Consider the following 21,264-nt stretch of genomic DNA (forward strand, 5'->3'; position numbering starts at 1 on the left):
TGGAAAAGTTGGTAGCCCGTGATTTACTTATGCAAACATTTTATGCCTCATTTTACTCTACTGCAGGTACATAATAATGCCTCAGGGTACCCTACAACACCATTTTTAAAGGTCTCCAAACCAACAGTGGCCAGAGCATTAGACGTTTTATCAAGGTGACATCCATCTTACCAATAACTTTCCAAAGCAAGTCTCCACTTCATCCCTATCCCCTTCTCTCATTCATTCATTTATTCATCAAGTAATTTTCAAGCATTTCTTCCAGGCTGGGCCTTGAGGATATTAAAAAAAGACACACTCAGCTCCCACTGGTGGCTTTTTGTAACTCCTAAGTGGTAATAGCAGCTCGCTCCACGAGATGGCACTCCTAATTCTTCTTTGTATTCCTTTACTACTATGAAAGGTCATATGATTTTTCCACTGTTGCAAAACAAATAGAACTAAGAGGGTTTTTTTCACGATTGATGTAGCTGACTGCTCATATGAACATATTTCAGACACTTCAAAACAATGGTTTTCTCAGGGACATTCAGATGTTACTTTGGGAGAGGGTGTATGTTGCAACATGGAGGGCATGTTGTGATGTGAAGAGGTTGGAACCTTCTCTTATTGCTGGTCCTGACCAAGAGAGCACGCAGGCTTATGGAAAAGAAAGGCAGAAAGTTGCATAGAACACTGCAGGCAAAAAGCACTGCAGCAGAAAGTGCACTGAGGCAGGCGTTTTGAAATTCCTCATACTCAGTTGCTCCATCCCCACTATTCCTACCCACACTGGTTCCAGATGCCTATGCCCGCTCTCACCTCGACCCTCTCTACCAAAGGCACAGGGTTCAGCTGAGTTTGGCAAATTTTGACCAATGATTTTAATTCAAGAAAACAGCTAAGGCTGAAAGAATAAGTAGGAAAATGACTATTTTTTGAATGCTGAATACTGAGCAGTTTGATAAGCAAAGTGCTTAGCAAACTTATTTCATTTAATACAAGAACCCTATGAGAAAGTTTTATGTACAAACACTTATGTAATACCTGATTCTAAGCACTTCACAAATATGGCTTCATTTCAATTAATCAGCATAACATTCCTATGAGGATATACGCTATTGTTATTTCCCTTCTATGGGAAACTGAGGCATAGAGGGATTACTTGACTTGCCAAAGGTCTAACAGCTGGGGTTCATAGCCAGGAATGTCAAACTCAGTGTCTGGGCTTTTATGCTGCATCTCTGTTTCAGAGAAAAAATATTAGGTCCATTGGATAAGAATGCCCTCAAATTTTTGTTATGAAACCTATAAACTTACCTGACTCTGCACCTTCTCTGTTTGGCTAAGATATTTACCAAAACGTCCATAACACAATAATAAAATCACCTGTCATGCCAAGGACCAGGAAAATCACAATGTGAATTTAAAAAAAAGATAATCAACTAATGTCAACACTGAGATGACTTTGATGTTGGAATTATCTGACGAGGATTTTAAAGCAGCCACCATAAAAATGCTTAAACAACAATTAGAAATTCTCATGAAACAAATGAAAAAATATAGAATCTCAGAAAAGAAATATAAATTATAAAAAAGAACAAAATGGAAATTATAAAAATGAAAAATACAATAATATAAATTTAAAAATCACTGGATGAAATCAATAGTAGATTGATGACAGAGGATAGAATCAGTGAACTTGAGAATGGATCAACAGAATTCACAAAATATGAATAACAGCAATTAAACAGACTGTAAAAAAAATGAACAGAACCTCAGAGATCTGTGGAACAACAACAGAAGATCCAATATTCATATCATAGGACACCAAGAAGGAGAGGAAGAAAATGGAACTGAAAAAATGTAAAAACATAAGGGCTAAAAACTTCCCAAGTTTGGTGAAAGATGTAGACCTATAGATTCAAGATGCTGAGCAAACTCCAAATAGTCTAAACACAAAGAAATGCATGCCAAGACACATTATAATTAAACTTCTGATGAATAAAGACCAAAAAGAAATCTCGAAAGCAGCCAAACAGAGACAACACATTACCCAGAGAGAATACCTATTCGATTGACTGCAGATTTCTCATCTGAAACCACGAAGAACTGGAGGGAGTATCACAATCTTTCAAGTGAAATTCAAGAAAATTTTTTCCAGAAAATTATTTTCTCTGAGAAAGGCCATGCAAAGAGAATGAAAACACGAGCTACAGTCTGGGAGAAAATATTTTCAAACCACATATCTGACTATAACTATCTAGAGTATCTAGAATATATAGAGAACCGTCAAAGCTCAAGAGTAGCTTTTCTGGTAAATGGCCTGAGGTGACCTCTAAAAATGGTTCGCTATTCACTTGACCCAGAAAACCCCACAAAATCATGCAAGTCAAGAGGTTCAACTCTTCGTGTTCACTTTAAGAACGCTCGTGAAACTGCCCAGGCCATTAAGGGTATGCACATCCGAAAAGCCACCAAGTATCTGAAGGATGTCACTTTAAAGAAGCAATGTGTGCCATTCCGTCGTTACAATGGTGGAGTTGGTAGGTGTGCCCAGGCCAAAGAGTGGGGCTGGAAGCAGGGTTGGTGGCCCAAAAAGAGTGCTGAATTTTTACTGCACATGCTAAAAAATGCAGAGAGTAACACTGAACTTAAGGGCTTAGATGTAGATTCTCTGGTCATTGAGCACATCCAGGTGAACAAAGCCCCCAAGATTAGGCGCAGGACTTACAGAGCTCATGGTCGGATCAACCCATACATGAGCTCTCCCTGCCACACTGAGATGATCTTTACTGAAAAAGAACAGATTGTTCCTAAACCACAAGAGGAGGTTGCCCAGAAGAAAAAGATATCTCAGAAGAAACTGAAGAAACAAAAACTTATGGCCTGGGAATAAATGCCGCAAAAAATAAATGCAAATAAAAGTAAAAAAAAACCCAAAAAGCTCAAGAGTAAAAATCAAAAAATCCAACTGGAAAAAAAAATCGACAAAAGTCATAAACAGATATTTCACCAAAGTGGATATATAGAGGGCCAATAAGCACATAAAAAAACATTCAAAATCATTAGCTATCAGGGAAACACAAATTAAAAGCACAATAAGATACCACTGTACACTTAGTAGAATGGCTAAAATAAAAAATAACAAGAGAAAATTCTGGTGATGATGCCAATAACTGGATCACTCATCTATTGCTCTTAAGAATGTAAAATGGTGCAGCCACTCTGGAAAATGGTTTGGCAGTCCCTTAAAAAATTAAACATGCAACTAACTATCAAATGACCCAGTAACTGCACTCCTAAGTATTTATCGCAGAGAAATGAAAACCCATCTTCACACAAAAATCTGTACAAATATGTTTATAGCAGCTTTATGTGTAAGATCGGAAAACCAGTAGGTAACAGCTCAGATGTTCTTTAATGGGTGAATGGTTATGCTAAGTGTGGTATATCTATATCATGGAACTCAGGAATAAAAAGGAAAAAAAAATTATTGATATGCACAATACCTGGGTGAATCTCAGGGAATTATGCTGAATGAGAAAAGCCAATTCCCAAAGTTTACATACTGTGTGATTTCACATATACAGCATTCAAGAAATGACAAAATTATAGAAATGGAAAAGAGATTAGTGGTTGCAAGCAGTGAGGGATGGGGGAGGGGTGGTGAGAGGGATGCAGGAGGGTGACATATGTGGTTATAAAAGAGCAACATGAGGGATCCATCTGGTGTTGGAACCGTGTGTAGTCCTAAGAGTGTTGATGCACACACAACTCACACAAGTGATAAAACTGTATAGAATTTAATATGTATATGCACACACAAGTGCAGGTGGTGCTGGGGAAATCTGGGTAGAATCGGCATTTTATAGCAGTGTCAATGTCCTGGGTGGTATATTGTACCATGTTAATGCAGGATGTGATTGTTGGGGGAAGCTGGGCAGGTCATGCAAAAAAAATCTCTGTTTATTTCTTGCAACTGCATGTGAATCTACAATTATACCAATAATAATTTCCATTAAAAAAATCAAGTGTTGCTCGGTCACTTAAGGTTCCATATTCCTCTCTAGCAACCACCTATTTTTTTAGTTTCCCTGCACAACCAGCTTCTGATTTCTCTGTCTCATCTTCCTCATCCCCAATCAATTCTCAGTCCACCACAATGGATCCTATCACTCTACTGAAATGGCTCTTGTCAAGGTCAACAACGATCTTCTTGTCATTCTATCCCTATCTTACTTGATGTCTCACCCTGCTGACTGCTCCTTCCTTCTAGAAACATTCTTTCCCTCTCCGTCTTCACAGGTCACTCCTCAATCTCCCTTTTGGGCTCCTCTTTCTCTATCTGCCTGTTTCTCTTCCTTCCAGATCATTCAGTAATTAACTTCATCAAGACCTGCAAGGTACTCACCACCTTCTCACAGTTAATCATCTACCCTATGTCTTCAATTCACTCTATCCAAACCTTTGACTCAACAATCCATCACTGTATTCACTCTCTTGCAAACAAGCTTAGCTCACTAATTTCTCTCTCCCTCTATCACATCTGCCTTGCAAAGTCCCAACTTCAGTCAACTCTCCTCTCTGCCTACTACGTCCCTCAATTTGAGCAGCTGAATATTGTCTGCAAAAACACACAGTAGTGCTGGCAGGTTTCATTTTAAAATTTAAAACCCTGATTTTAAATTTCAAATGAGCCCTCTATGTTGCCTGAACATCACACCACTTGCTTTCATGTTCACATTCCTACTGTCCAAAACAACGATTTCACAGCTTTCTCTCCCTTCTCAAACCTACAAACAAACCCAACATCTAACCTTTCTCTCACAGATGATGTTTTTGCCCCACTCAATTGACAAAGTAGCAGGCCTATAGTGAAATGTCCCTGCTTCTCTCTGTGGCTATCTCCTCCACTTGTGCTCAGTGTTCATTGCATCCCCTCTAGCCTTCTAAGGGGTCCCCTTCCTCTCATTATTCCCTCGCTTTCTTGCATCTCAAATTTCTCCCTCTCCCTCTGATCATCTTCAGCAGCAAATGGGCTTGTCTTAGGCATCGGCCATTTTTACAAAAAATTCCTTTTACCCTAAATCTCCATTCCACCTGCCAACTCATTTCTGATCCACTTCACAACAAAATCTCTTGTGTAAGTAGTCTGTAGTCAGCATTTTGACTTTACATCTCTCATTTTTTAAAAATTTATTTATTTATTTATGGCTGTGTTGGGTCTTCATTGCTGCACGTGGGCTTTCTCTAGTTGTGGCGAGTGGGGGCCACTCCACTGCGGTGCATGGGCTTCTCACTGCGGTGGCTTCTCTTGTTGCAGAGCATGGGCTCTAGGGGCACGGGCTTCAGTAGTTGTGGCACGCGGGCTCAGCAGTTGCGACTCACGGGTTCTAGAGTGCAGACTCAGTTGTTGTGGCACGTGGGCCCGGTTGCTCCATGGCATGTGGGATTCCCTGGGACCAGGGCTTGAACCCCTGTCCCCTTCATTGGCAGGCGGACTCCCAAGCACTGCACCACCAGGGAAGCCGCTACATCTCTCATTTTTTCCTCAACTCTAGTTTCAGTTTCTCTCCTCACCACTGAATCTACAGACACTGTTTTTGCAAAAGTTATCAATGACCTTCATGTCATCGAAGTCAGTGGTCTCTTCTCTGTTCTTAATTTACTTCATTCCCAGGAGGACTTGACACATCTGACTATTCCATCCATCTTAAAACCTGTTCTTCCCTTGGCTTCCAGAACGCTGCACTCTCCTGGTTCTATTTCTATCACACTGACCTTTCTCCCAATCTGTTTTGCAGCCTCCTTTTCTTCTCATCCTAAGTGACCTCATTCAGTCCTATAGCTTTAAATACTGTCTATGTACTGATGACTCCCAGGTTTACATTTCCACTCATATCCAACTGCCTACTTGACATCGCCATTTGGATGTCTAATAGGCACCTTAAAACTATCACAGTCAAGTGAGGGGCACCGGCTTCGGGTGTGTGTGCCTGGAGCACTCCAGACTCTGGCCACTTTCAGGAATATCTCCGTGGATTCCCAGCCGGGGGTTGGGCCAAAGCTCCTGCATTGGGAGCTCCAAGTCTGAAACACTGAATTAACAGAGAATCTCAGACCCCAGGGAATATTCATCGGAGTGAGGTCTCATGGAGGTCCTCATTTCAGCACCAAGACCCAGCTCTACCCAACAGCCAATAAACTCCAGTGTTGGAAGCCTCAGGCCAAATAACCAGTAAGACAGGAACACAATCCCATTCATAAGAAAAAAAAAGAGGGTAAAAAAATAAGTCACAGATGAAGGAGCAGGTAAAAACCTATAAGACCAAATAAATGAAGAAGAAATAGGCAATCTATCTGAAAAAAGAATTCAGAGTAATGATAGTAAAGATGATCCAGAATCTTGGAAATAGAATGGAGGCACGGATTGAGGAAATACAAGAAATGTTTAACAAAGATCTAGAAGAACTAAAGAACAAACAAACAGAGATGAACAACACAATAACTGAAATGAAAAATTCACTAGAAGGAATCAATAACAGAATGACTAAGGCAGAAGAACGAATAAGTGAGCTGGAAGACAAAATGGTGGAAATAACTGCCGAGGAGCAGAATAAAGAAAAAAAAAAAGAATGAAAAGAATTGAAGACAATGGCAGAGACCTCTGGGACAACACTAAAGGTACCAACATTCAAATTATAGGGGTCCCAAAAGAAGAAGAGAAACAGAAAGCATCTGAGAAAATATTTGAAGAGATTATAGTTGAAAACTTCCCTAACATGGGAAAAGAAATAGTCACCCATGTCCAGGAAGCATAGAGAGTCCCATACAGGATAAATCCTAGGAAAAACACAGCAAGACACATATTAATCAAACTAACAAAAATTAAATTCAAAGAAAAAAATATTAAAAGCAGCAAGGGAAAAACAAAAAGTAACATAGAAAGAAATCCCCCTAAGGTTATCAGCTGAATTTTCAGCAGAAACTCTGCAGGCCAGAAGGGAGTGGCAGGATATAGTTAAAGTGATGAAAGAGAAAAACCTACAACCAAGATTACTCTACCCAGCAAGGATCTCATTCAGATTTGATAGAGAAATCAAAAGTTTAACAGACAAGCAAAAGCTAAAAGAATTCAGCACCACCATACCAGCTTTACAACAAATGCTAAAGGAACTTCTCTGGGCAGGAGCCAGAAGAGAAGGAAAAGACTTACAATAACAAACCCTAAACAATTAAGAAAATGGTAATAGGAACATACATAGTGATAATTACCTTAAATGTAAATGGATTAAATACTCCAAACAAAAGACTTAGACTGGCTAAACAAAACAAAGACCCATACAAAAACAAGACCCATATATATGCTGTCTATAAGAGACCCACTTCAGACCTAGGGACACATACAGACTGAAAGTGAGGGGATGGAAAAAGGTACTCCATGCAAATGGAAATCAGAAGAAAGCCGGAGTCGCAATACTTATATCAGACAAAATAGACTTTAAAATGAAGACTGTCACAAGAGACAAAGAAGGATACTGCATAATGATCAAAGGATCAATTCAAGAAGAAGATATAACAATTGTAAATATGCATGCACCCAATGTACAATCACCTCAATATATAAAGCAAATGCTAATAGCCATAAAAGGAGAAATAGACTTAACACAATAATAGTGTGGGACTTTATCACCCCACTTACATCAATAGTCAGATCATCCAGACAGAAAATCAATAAGAAAACACAGGCACTAAATGACACATTCAACCAGATGGACTTAGTTGATATTTATAGAGCATTCCGTTGGAAAGCAGCAAAATACACATTCTTTTCATGTGCACATGGAACATTCTCCAGGATAGATCACATGCTGGGTCACAAAGTGAGACTTGGTAAATTTAAGAAAACTGAAATCATATCAAGCATCTTTTGCAACCACAACGCTCTGAGGCTAGAAATCAACTACAAGAAAAAACTGCAAAAAACAAACACGTGGAGGCTAAACAATATGCTAATAAACAACCAATGGATCACTCAAGAAATCAAAGAAGAAATAAAAAAATACCTAGAGACAAATGAAAACAAAAACATGATGATCCAAAACCTATGGGATGCATCAAAAGCAGTTCTAAGAGAGACGTTTATAGTGATACAAACTTACCTCAGTAAACAAGAAAAACCTCAAATAAACAACCTAACCTTACACTTGAAGCAACTAGAGAAAGAAGAACAAACAAAATCCAAAGTTAGTAGAAGGAAAGAAATCTTAAAGATTGGAGCAAAAATAAAGGAAATAGAGACGAGGAAAACAATAGGAAACTTCAATTAAACTAAAAGCTGGTTCTTTGAAAAGATAAACAACATTTTTAAACGTTTAGCCAGGCTCATCTATAAAAAAAATGGAGAGGGCCCAAATCAATGAAATCAGAAATGAAAAAGGAGAAGTTACAAGCAACCCCACAGAAATACAAAGAATCATGAGACTACTCTGAGCAACTGTATGCCAATAAAATGGACAACCTAGAAGCAATGGATACATTCTTAGAAAGGTACAATCTCTCAAGACTGAGCCAGGAAGAAACAGAAAATATGAACAGACCAAATTGCCAGCACTGAAATTTAAACAGTAATTTAAAAACTCCTAATAAACAAAAGTCCAGGACCAGATGCTTACATGGGTAAATTCTACCAAACATTTAGAGAAGAGTTAACAGCTATCCTTCTGAAACTATTCCAAAAAATTGCAACATGTGTTCCTTTTGGAAGGAACACTTCCAAATTCATTCTATGAGGCCACGATCACCCTGATACCAAAAAGAGGCAAAAATATCACAAAAAAAGAAAATTACAGGCCACTATCACTGATAAACATACATGCAAAAATCCTCAACAAAATACTAGCAAACCGAACACAATGATACATTAAAAGGGTCATACATCATGATCAAGTGGGATTTATCCCAGGGATGCAAGGATTTTTCAATATCCACAAATCAATCAATGTGATACACATTAGCAAACTGAAGAATAAAAACCATATGATCATCTCAATAGATGCAGAAAAAAATGTTTGATAAAATTCAACATCCATTTATAATAAAAACTCTCCAGAAAGTGGACACAGAGAGAATATATCTCAACATAATAAAGGCCATATATGATAAACCCATAGCTTACATCATACTCAAAGGTGAAAAGCTGAAAGCATTCCCTCTCGGATAGGAACAAGACAAGGATGTCAACTCTCACCACTTTTATTCAACATAGTTTTGGAAGTCCTAGCCACAGCAATCAAAGAAGAAAAAGAAATAAAAGAATATAAATTTGAAAATAAGTAAAACTTTCACTGTTTGGAGGTGACATGACCCTGTGCATAGAAAATCCTAAAGACACTACTAGAAAACTACTAGAGCTCACCAGTGAATTTGGTAAAGTTGCTGGTACAAAATAAATATACAGAAATCTGTTGCATTTCTATACACTGACAATGAAATATTAGAAGGAGAAACTAAGGAAACACTCCTATTTACTATCACATTAAAAAAATACCTAGAAATAAGCCTATCGAAAGAGGCAAAAGACCTGTACTCTGAAAACTATAAGACGTTGATGAAAGAATTGAAAACCATACAAACAGATGGAAAGATATATTGTGTCCTTGCATTGGAAGAGTCAATATTGTTAAAATGACTATACTACCCAAGGCAATCTACAGATCCAATGCAATCCCTATCAAATTACCAATGGCATTTTTCACAGAAATGAAACAAAAAATTTAAAAATTTGTATGGAAACACAAAAGACCCCAAATAACCAAAAAAATCTTGAGAAAGAATAACAGAAACATAACTGGAAGAATCATGCTCTCTGACTTCAGACTATACTACAAAGCTACAGTCATCAAAACAGTATGGTATTGGCACAGAAATAGACATGTAGATCAATGGAACAGGATAAAAAGCCCAGAGATTAAATCCACATAGTTATGGTCAACTAATCTATGACAAAGGGGGCAAGAAATTCAATGGAGAAAAGACAGTCTCTACAAAAAGTGGTGCTGGGAAAAGTGGACAGCTACATGAAGAAGAATGAAATCAAACATTCTGTAACACCATATACAAAAATAAACTCAAAATGGATCAAAGACCTAACTGTAAGACCAGATACTATAAAACTCCTAGAGGAGAACATAGGCAGAACACTCTTTGACATAAATTGCAGCAATATTTTATTGGATCCATATCCTAGAGTAATGGAAATAAAAATAAACAAGTGGGGCATAATCAAACTTAAAAGCTTTTGCACAACAAAGGAAACCATAAACAAAACAAAAAGACAATCTGCGGTCTAGGAGAAAATATGCAAATGATGCAACCAACAAGGGATTAATTTCCAAAATATAAAAACAGCTCATACAAATTAATATTGTTAAAAAACAAACAACTTAATCAAAAAATGGGCAGAAGACCTAAATAGACATTTCTCCAAAGAATACATACGCACAGTCAACAAGTGCATAAAAAGATGCTCAATATCGCTAATTATTAGAGAAATGCAAATAAAAACTACAATGAGGTATCACCTCACACCGGTCAGAATGGCCATCATTAAAAAGTCTACAAACAATAAATGCTGGAGAGGGTGTGGGGAAATGGGAACCTTCCTACACTGTTGATGGGAATGTAAATTGGTGCAGCCACTATGGAAAACAGTATGAAGTTTCCTTAAAAAACTAAAACTAGGGCTTCCCTGGTGGCGCAGTGGTTGAGAGTCCGCCTGCCGATGCAGGGGACATGGGTTCGCACCCCGGTCCAGGAGGATCCCACATGGCGCGGAGCGGCTGGGCCCGTGAGCCACGGCCGCTGAGCCTGCACGTCCGGAGCCTGTGCTCTGCAATGGGAGAGGCCACAACAGTGAGAGGCCCGTGTAACATGAAAACAAACAAACAAACAAAACAAAACAAAAAACTAAAACTAGAACTACCATATGATCCAGCAATCCCACTCCTGGGCATATATCTGGAGAAAACTCTAATTCGAAAAGATACATGCACCCCAATGTTCATAGCAGCACTATTTATAATAGTCAATACATGGAAACAACCTAAGTGTCCATTGACAGATGAATGGATAAAGAAGATGTGGTATATATATAGACAATGGAATATTACTCAGCCATAGAAAAGAATGAAATAATGCCATTTGAAGCAACATGGATAGACCTAGAGATTATCATACAAAGTGAAGTAAGTCAGAAAGAAAAAGACAAATATATGATATCGCTTATATGTGGAATCTAAAAAAGTGATATAAATCAACTTTTTTACAAAACAGGAACAGACTCACAGACATAGAAAACAAACTTATGGTTACCAAAGGGGATAGTGGGGTGGGGAGGGAGAGAGAAATTAGGAGTTTGGGATTAACATATACACACTACTATTTATAAAATAGATAACCAACAAGGACCTACTGTATAGCACAGGGAACTATGTTCAATATCTTGTAATAACCTATAATGGAAAGGAATCCGAAAAAGAATATATATATATATATGTGTGTGTGTGTATATATATATATATATATATATATATATATATATATATATATATATATACACACATAACTGAATCACTTGGCTGTACACCTAAACTAACACAACATTGTAAATTAACTAGATTTCAATTTTAAAACATGGTTAAAAAATTCGTATCATTCATTTCCTTACTTAAAAGCTTCCAGGGACTACCCAAGAGACTTAGAATAAAATCTAAACTCCTTTTCCTCCCTATTTTCCCAACCAGTCCTGTGGGAAAAGCCAGGGAGGGATTTCACCCTCCACTTTCCAGAAAACAAACTGGGGGAGAGGGCAAGGGAACCAACATATAAACTCCCACTCCATATCTGCACTGGAGGAGGAGAAGGTTGTTTTATTTGTAGTTTACCAAGCCTGGGTCAAATAGTCTGGTATTTCCAGGGTCTTCCCGGGGGACTGATTTCCATGTTTCTCTAATCTGAAGCCCCTGCTTCAAGTGGGCTGGTTTCTCCAAGGTGTTACAGTGAGCCAGAGAACTTCCTGCCTCCAAGAGTTTGTTAGAATTCCCCCATCAATCTCTTTACCTCACCTCCTACTGTCCTTTCTCACCACCCAGCAAAATGCAACCATCATTCACTACCGTGGCCGGAGGACAGCACTGATGAAAGGAAAGGTAATGAAAACCTTGGCCTTCTGTCTTCTGGTCCAGCTAGATCTGCCACTAAGTAGCTGTGTGACTCTGGGCAAGCCACATAACCTCTCTGAGCCTTAATGTTATTGAAATGGTCCCTGTTAACACTAAGATTCCATAATCAACTGCTAGTTTTCAAGTTGCAACACATTACCAATTCTACTAGTACCAGGTCAAAGAGAGGAAATGTAATAGTTTTATAAGAAATAAACAAAAAATAATCATTGGGACTTTCCTCTTTTTCCTTGGAAAACCTTCATGGTTAACCAATCTTTCTTTAGTGAGACAGGGAAATCTTTAAGCTCCTGAACCAAAACTGCCAATATCTGCTCACTTACTAGCTTCCAATTTGCAAGAGTTTGAGACTAATTTCTTTTAAGTGGTGGATCCTGCTTGACTTTTCAAAGCAGAAGATTTTTCCTCAGTATCTGCACTGTGAAAATGTTTTAAAAGAAATTAAATGAGAAACGATTAACTGATATTTGAATTAGCCCTTAATCACCCAGATGTGGCTGCAGGAGCTCCAGGGATGTGCTGTCTCTGGTGGTCCAGATTTTGCTGCACAGAGAAAGTACGCTGGGCAAACCCAAACTGCCCACCCAGTGCCCAAGCCTAAGTAAGGCTTCACAGCCTTTCAGCCTCTTTCCTCTCCTATATCCTATCCGTCATCTGGTCCTGGATCTACCCAGAAACACTTCCTAGATATGTTCAGACCCAAAGAGCCAGCCCTTCCCCCTTCACCTATCTTAATGCTTTTTGTTTGTTTGTTTTCACATCTCTGTGCCTTTGTCCTTTGCCTTTAATAAAATCTCTGCCTCTGATATCCAGGCTTAGTTCCCATTCCACCCTCTCAGATGTAGCTGAAATGGCCCCTCCTCTGTGAAGTCTCCGCTGCACTCTGCCCCACCCTTCCTAAAATGAGCAGGAGTGTGTCACAATAACTTTTAGAGATTCCCTGTCAAGGCTGTCTTCTTTCTCTCTGTATTGCCAGCATCTGGCACAAGGCTGGTGAATTTGCAAAGTAGAGTTGACCCTTGAACAACACAAGTGTGAAATGCGCAGGTCCACTTACACACGGATATTTTTTTCACTAGATACACAGTACAGTACATGCTCGATGATCCACGATTGGTTGAACCTGCAGATGCAGAACCTCGGATACAGCCAGCCAACTATCAAGTTCTAGGCAGATTTTTGACTCTGTGGAGGGTCGGTGCCCCTAATCCCCCCATTGTTCAAGGGTCCGCAGCACTTAATCACTGTCTATTGAATAAACAAGCACGAGAATGGATCCTCAGAACCTGGATTTGTACATGCAGGAAACAAAAGTTCTACTTCCTTGACCTGATGCTTACTATGATGTCAAGGCCTGCCTTCTGTATGTCACTGTTCACTGGCCGCTTTCTTTAGGGAAGTCCTTTTCCTCTACTATTGATTGTGGTAATGCATTTGAACTGATGTCGAAAGACTTAACAGCTGTTTCGTACTTGACTGCAATCAAAAGAGGCAGGAACCAGGCTAATGTGGACTGTTGACCTGGAAGGCTCCCTCAGTGGTCTGAATTGTAATATCTTGATGTCTGCAGCAACACTTTTAACTTCTGTACAAAGCAAGATATTTAAGAACAGTCAAGCTGGTTTTGTCACTCTAATGACCCTAATTGGAATTCGCCAGTAAAACAAGAAGAAAATCTCCATGAGCATTCGGCTAGAAAAGTAAAAAGCAATTAAAAAGGGTTCATTTGTTAGTTGTCTACATTTCTCAGCTTTTCCCAGGACATATTTAAAATCTACGAATTCTGACAGGAAAGACATTAGCTTTGATCTGTGGTCTTGATATCAAAATGTTTACCATAGTTAAAATGTTTGCTCCTCACAACGTAATTCACCCTTAGCTCCTTCACCCTTTTTTAAACTCTTCAAACTTATGCAATTTCACCCAAGAGTGCCTATAACTTAACTGTATCCCAAGAAATTAATTTTCAGGGGCATATGTTGAGTGGTGTTTCTAGTTTCTCACAATCATACTATCTTTCTCCTTCTAAAAGCTCAGTCTTCTCTACAGGAGGACCAAGATGCATCTCTGCGTTGCTCCATAGTGCATGGTAGGACGTCTAGCATAGATTCTGCCCTCTCTGAGTTGTAGCTGATGACAACAACAATAACAATAATGAATATAATAAACATGCATTGACACCAACTATAGTTTCTGTAACTTTTACTATTAAATCTTAGCATCTCTGTAAGATAAGGGGTATTATCCCTATTGTGTGTGGATGAGGAAACTGAGCTTTAAGAGATTTTCAGTGTCTTGCCCCAAATTGTGGTTAGTGGGTGGCAGAGCCTGGAAACAAACCCATGTCTCTCTGTCCCCAAAGCCAAGACACTTTTTTCTCTTACAGGAGCCTCTGACCAAAATGGATTGCTTCATCTCATTTGTTTTGCAGGTGAGCAAACTGAATCCTAGGGAAGGTCAGTGAACATGTCCAAGGTCACATCAAAAGGAAGTGTTTTGAGTAACTTCAAACCCAGTTCTGTGAGATTCCTAAGTTCTTGCGATCTCTCTTATACTACCCTGTTTACACGAATGGATGGACCTCAGTTGACCTGAGGCTGATCTCATGGGGTGTCAGGGTAGCTTGGGGACTGGAGGGCACAACGGGTGAGTGGCCATATTTTAAAAGGTAGGAGGGGAGGGTAGCCACCATCTCATCTTCCTATTCCTAGTGACTCAGTTTGGCCCTGGGCAGCCTGATTCCCTGTGGTTCAGAGCACTGGTGGGGGATGCTGATTCTCACACAAGATATGTACACATCCTAATCCCTGAACCTGTGAATATTACCATATTTGAAAAAAGAGGGTCCTTGCAGATGTCATTAAATTAAGGATCTTGAGATGAGATCATCCTCAATTATCTGGGTGGGCCCTAAATCCAATTACAAATGTCCTTATAAAGGAAAGGCAAGGGGTATTGGAGGAAGAGGAGGAAAAGACACAGTAGAAGAGGAGGTGATATGAAGACAGAGGCATAGATTAAAGTGATGAAGTTACAAACCAAGGAACACCAAGGAATGCCTGGAGCCACCCCAAACTAGAAGAGGCAAGGAACAGATCCTCTCCTAGAGCCTCTGGACGGAGTGCAGCACTGCCAAAACTCGATTTTGGATTTCTGGCCTCCAGAAATGCGAAAGAATAAAATTCTCTTGTTTTAAGCCACCAAGTCTGTGGCCATTTGTTATGGCTGCCACAGGAAACTAATCCACGCCCTGAGTGTGGCTTGAGGTGCTTCCATCTGCAGACACACAAAAAGAGAGCTCTGTCTACCTCTAGGACTGAGTAGTTTGATCATGAGAAACCCCCAACCAGGAAATCCAGGGTGCTTAGAATGCAGAGTGCAGGGCAATCTTAGACTGTAACGTGCAAGGAGTAAGTGGATGGCGGTCAGGGCCTAGCAAAGGCCCTGTGATTAGAAACACCTGGGCTAATACAGGTGTCATGAAAATCTTGATAGGCATGAAAGGAAGGATTCTAAGAAACTAGGCATCAATACCATACAAGATGTACTAACCTATAAACATGAAGGATTCAGCAAGGCTTCAATTAGGACAATTTGTCCTGCCTTTACACTTCACCTGAAGCTGCATGATGTGGAGAAATGAGCATAGACTGTGCTCTAAAAACCTTGAGTTTCATTTCTGGCCCTGTCCTAGGTCCCAGAGTCATTGAGCTGACAATGAGTAGACAGTTTCTCAGTTTCCTTATCTGCAAAATTGAGACAATGCCAGGAACAATCTCATTGAGATGTCAGGACTGAGTTAAATATTACAAGTTTACATGAAGAATCACTGACATAAAACAAGTGCTCACTAAATAGTAGTTGGTATTCTCTTCAGTCATGAGACCTCAGCCTGCAGCTCTGTCACTGCTATCCTTTCCTTGAGCTGGTTCAAGAGTAAGAGGCAAGATCTATTCTCACAACCAACGTTCTAACCTAAGTGTAAGAGGGCTCAGAGCAGGAGCCTCCTCTCCATCCTGGACCGAAGTCTCAAAATGGTGAAATCCAATGGACTTCATAGCTCTGAAAAAGAGTGGATGGCTTCTCACTTTTATCTGCTCATTGTTTCTCAGATCTTATAGCAGAATTCCCTGAGTGAGGTATGTGACTTTTCCCAACCATTATTTATTTGTAACTTACAATAAAATTTTAGTCACATTTATGAAATGAATGATTCATTGAGATTACATCTTTAAAAATGAAATCAACAGTACAATGCAAGCTACCATCACAGTTACTGGGCTAGACTCTGTCATGACATTTTGTGATGGCAGTCACTTCAGTGGCTGGGAAGACTGGATGACGCAAGGGACATGGCATCAGGAATGAGTACTTTCTATGAAGTCACACTTCATTTACATCGTGACATCAAACGACTGAATTCATTTTCGTCTGTTACACTCAGTTCTCGGGCCTTACCTGGAGTCTAATCTGTCAGATCTTTTCAGAGGTGTTACCAGTGAAATCTGTCAGCATGACAACTGGTCTCTTTTATTCTTACGGTTAAGTGTTCCTGCATTCTGGGATTTTGACAACTGAGAAAACTCCTGTAACTTCTTATTTAATTACGGGAAGCCTCAGAGGTGAAGAAACAGACCTATTGTCTGAAAGGCAATAATTTTATTTTAAAATATTCGCCAGCGAAAGGAGAGGTCAGGCTAGAGTAAGGAAAATTCAGTGCTACCAAGTCACAAGTTCATTCTGCTGTAGTGGATCAGTCATTTAAAGGAGAAAAAACCAGAATGGTAAGTAACTCCAGCCAGGAATAATACCATGTATGTGTTTGTCCTTAATGGAAGAGGTATTCTGACATTCTGTGCTGTGTCTGACATCTTAGAGCTTCTCCACAGAAGTACACAAAAAATCAAACTCAGACAATCCAAGTGTGGTTTTCTTCGTTTTATTGGGAGTTCTCTTTATAACTATAAACACAGGGTATAAGAAGGGTCAAGTTATTCCCTCAAGAAGGAAAACTGTAGGTGGAATGGAGCCAAATTAATTAACTCCTACATAGGTTTAAGTTATTTATAAACCTGAGAAATAAGCACAGCCTGGATTTACAAGTGCCGGTAGCTATAACACACTTAACTCTTTATGAACCAGCTAAAAATACTCCAACCCTCATTTCTACACCGGAGAAATTTTGGTTTAGCCAAGTCAGTTCTGCCATCCTCACTTATTCTTCACACTATATGAAAAGATGCCTGCAGTCCTAAACGAAACACAATGAATCTAGGCTAGTTTGTACCGTGAGTTATTTCTGTGAGTAACTGACAAACCCACTCTGAATCAAGATCCATACAAAGTGAATGGCTGTCATGGATTCTTGGCAGATAACACATGAATGGCAGGTCTTGAGCAGGTGAGCCTCAGGAACACACACAGTCTACATTGTGAGACACATTACACAAGTTGTAAGACGGAAGTTTGGGAATATACAACGAGTTGTGAAGATAATCGGGGAGTGATTCTTTTCATATACAACATGGTTCACATAGGGGTCCCATTGCAGTCGAGTTCAGAAAGACTCTGTAGAAGCAGAAAGAGTTATAGAACTGGACTAGACCAGACAAGTCTGAAGACGGGGACCATAAGCAATAAATATAATTTATTGTCCAAATCAGGACATTTTTGAAGATGAAATGAGGAGTTATTAATAATTGCATCAAGACCTAGTTCTAAGGCATGGGGAGGGCACTGCTAATATTATAACTGATATTGGCAACAGAGAGAGAACATCTCACATGATGCCTGGCATGTAGAAAAGTTCCATAAAGTTTTGTTGAATGAATAAATAAAGTAAAATTGGATCACTTTACTTCTCCAAAGGTTTTCAGTCAAACATCCATTGCGGTTGTTATGCCATTATTAAGAACTTCATGGTAGCCATGGTTTTGATTCAATTTTGTTATAATAAAGGGAGAAACTGGGGTTATAACCACCAAATCCAATGGTTTTGTCTCAGCTTACACTCTCCTTGATCTTTTGAAGAATCTAACAGTATTGGCCACTGCTCTCTTACCTTGGTTTCCATGACACTGTGCTGTCCTGGTTCGCTACTTACTTTTCTGACCACTGCTCCCTGTCCTCTTTTCCTAGTTTCTCTTTGTCTGTTTCTTCCTTGGCCCTAAAACCAGGTATTCAAGGGGGGCCATCCTCGACTCCTTGCCCTCTCTTTCTACCCATGTTCCCTAGTGGTCTCATGTACTCTGTGTACTCCTCACACAATTCTTAAATTTGGGCCTCCCTCCAAAGCATCAATTCTGCAATACGATGTTGCGCCTACACCTTGGACTAATCTTTTTGAAATAGAACTCAACATGTTAAATCAACTCTTCCTTCTGCTGTCTTTCTTTGAAAGGCACCTCCATTTGTCAAGGGACCAAGTCTTGAATCCTCAAGCTCATCATTTTTTTCTTCCCTCTGAGCCATACATCCAAGACAACACCAAGTTCTCCTGGACCTTTTTAGCAAATTACTCCTACATTTGCCCAACTCTAAATGCAATTGCCTTGGTTCAGGCCTACCATCTCTTTCTTGCTATGGTGTATCAACCTCCTAATTAGCCTTTCTGCTTTCATTTCTAGCTTCCTAATCCAAATCACTGGGGTTTGAAGTTTCCTCTATTTGGATGTCAAGGCATGACCTATCTTAGGTGCATAATTGCTACTGCTGAAAAACAAGAGAGGTAATTCAGAGGTGATCCAAGCGCTAGAGAAAGTGAGTAGAAATCGCTACAATCCCTTCTAATAACTGAAAGGGCAGGTAGGAGATAGGGGACTGGAAACTGAGTCAGGACGAGCATCCAGACTTCTGGAGGGTAGGAGCTGCTTCCTATTTATCGGGGTCCATTCGGTGTCATTCATCTCTACTCAGGTTGCCCAGGAAGCAAACGTAAATGCAATGTTGCTTTCTGGGCAGCATAATGAGTCTTTCGATTTGATGCCAGATGGTGGGGTAGCACCCAGTCTGATTTAGGACTAAGAAGCAAATGACAGCAAGAATCCACCCTTTGAAAAATAGTGCCTACTTTGGAGCAGTCAGTACCATCCTTTCTGACTGAGTTCCAGAAAGAAGTCAGTTTATCTGGGTGACCCTTTCAAAGAGAGGCCTATATTACCACATTTAGACCTAATGTACTTTATAAAGCCTGACACACTTTGCTCCCACAAAACTTAAAAGTTTCTTCTTCATTCACTTGAAATATCCTCAGTTCTCTAACAAGGAAAAACTGTTGAAGCTAAATGGCAAGCACCCTGCTTCTCATCTATCCTCTCAAACCCCTTTTCTTAGCTTTTTGGTACCACTCACTTCACACTCACGGACAGGTTCTTCAAAGGTGACATTGCATTTTCTCGTAAAATACCCTCTATCTCATTGTAACAGCTCCTCCTCCTGCCATCATTCCCTGTCGCATGTCACCTGCACCTGACTGGTGCAATGCACTGTGGGCCTGAAAGCATCACTCAGAAACCGAGACTCTTATTTTCAATATGCACCTATATGCACCCAGGGTGGGCAGACACAATCATTAGCTGGAGCCAATAGTGCTTGACCAATGATGCTATTGACGAGAATTCTTCATCACTAATTAGCCCAGCATTATATATGTGTCTGTGGGATGCACACACACACACATATACACACACACTTGAAACCACACACATTATCAAGCTCTTCCTGGTTCCTAAAAGGAGAATCAGTAACATGATATACCACCCTGCCTAGGCGCGTCATGTGGCTTTTCTGCTTTGTCAATTTGACTTAGGTTCTTTTTGTATACACACATCTTATTTTTAAAAGGCTTCTTTGCAATTCAAATCTCTGTTGTGTAAGATTATCAGAAGAAACTGTTCAATTCAGTCTTGCTTTGTGTTATATTGTGGTTAAGTTTTGAAGGAGACAAATTTCAATTTTTGAGACTGTCCTTCCCACCAAACTACATTCAAATAATTTTAACTCTGAAAATTATTATGTACAGTCTTAAAAGTCTTAACAAAATTTTTTTTTTAATTTTTAAATTTTTGGCCGCACCAAGTGGCACGTGGAATATTAGTTCCCCAACCAGGGATTGAACTCGCGTCCCCTGCAATGGAGGTGTGGAGTCTTAACCACTGGACCACCAGGGAAGTCCCTTATAAGTTCACTTCAGACTATGGGATACAAAAGAGCCCCACATTACTTTTAAAGAAATATTGAAATAGCAACTTAATAGTAGGGCAAAGGTTAACAATCTTATTTCATACTACCTAATGTTATCATGACTCATTTGAGATTAAACAGGAAGACTCATAATAATTACTTGTTGATACCAACTAAATGGAAAGGCAGATGTTTCAAGTAGGTGCAAAATTAATGTCAGATGTCAAGTTGACGTGGGTTTCTCTATGTTATATAAATACAAGTCAGTATGTGTATAACCTCCTATACATTCAACTTTAAATAAGCACACTTGGATGTGGCTAACAAAAGCCATCTATGGTGACTCTGGGGAAATAAATATACAAGGTAATAGCAGATGCCAAGTTATTTTCAGATACTGGTGTCTCAGGAAACCTCTTTTTCCTGTCCTGAAAGTCTTTCAAAATCCCTTGCTATATTTTCAGATAACTTGATACATGCCACGTGAAATAAAATGAATTGATATAATGGCATAAAATATGTGATAAACATAAGCACCCACATACACTGAGGAAGAAATCTAAATATTAAAATGTCTGAAGCTCTTGTTAAATTGAATGGCTGGATGGTATTTTGACTGTATTTGTGACCCAGCAATCTAAAGGAGGAGGGTAGGGGTGGAGGAGTCTGTTAGGGCCTACAATTTAATTAGTCCTGTGCTAAGTGGCTGGAATGGAAAAACAAATTAAAATTTCATGATTCCAAAATGTGTAGGGCCAGTTGAATTCTGCAAGTGTTAGGACCTAAGCACTGTTAATTCTACAGGGCAAGGGGGAAGTAGGGGCACTATTAGAAATCTGGTGTGGCTGATGACCAGAAT

General features: G+C 39.5%; 2 protein-coding genes across 3 annotated transcripts in view; one reads left to right on the plus strand and one right to left on the minus strand.

Annotated features, from left to right (window-relative positions):
• Positions 1 to 21,264, minus strand: part of FGF13 (fibroblast growth factor 13) — a gene marked incomplete at both ends in the record, with an annotated part of 492,111 nt that overhangs the window by 139,395 nt on the left and 331,452 nt on the right. The window lies entirely within an intron of this gene.
• Positions 2,324 to 2,878, plus strand: LOC307069095 (large ribosomal subunit protein uL22-like; the record flags this gene model as incomplete). The annotated part of the gene is made up of 1 exon (XM_079727238.1): positions 2,324 to 2,878. The coding sequence occupies one exon, from the start codon at positions 2,324 to 2,326 to the stop codon at positions 2,876 to 2,878; it is 555 nt and encodes a 184-aa protein (XP_079583364.1).

This window comes from Hyperoodon ampullatus (genome assembly GCF_949752795.1).
Source record: "Hyperoodon ampullatus genome assembly, chromosome: X".
NCBI lineage: Eukaryota > Metazoa > Chordata > Mammalia > Artiodactyla > Ziphiidae > Hyperoodon > Hyperoodon ampullatus.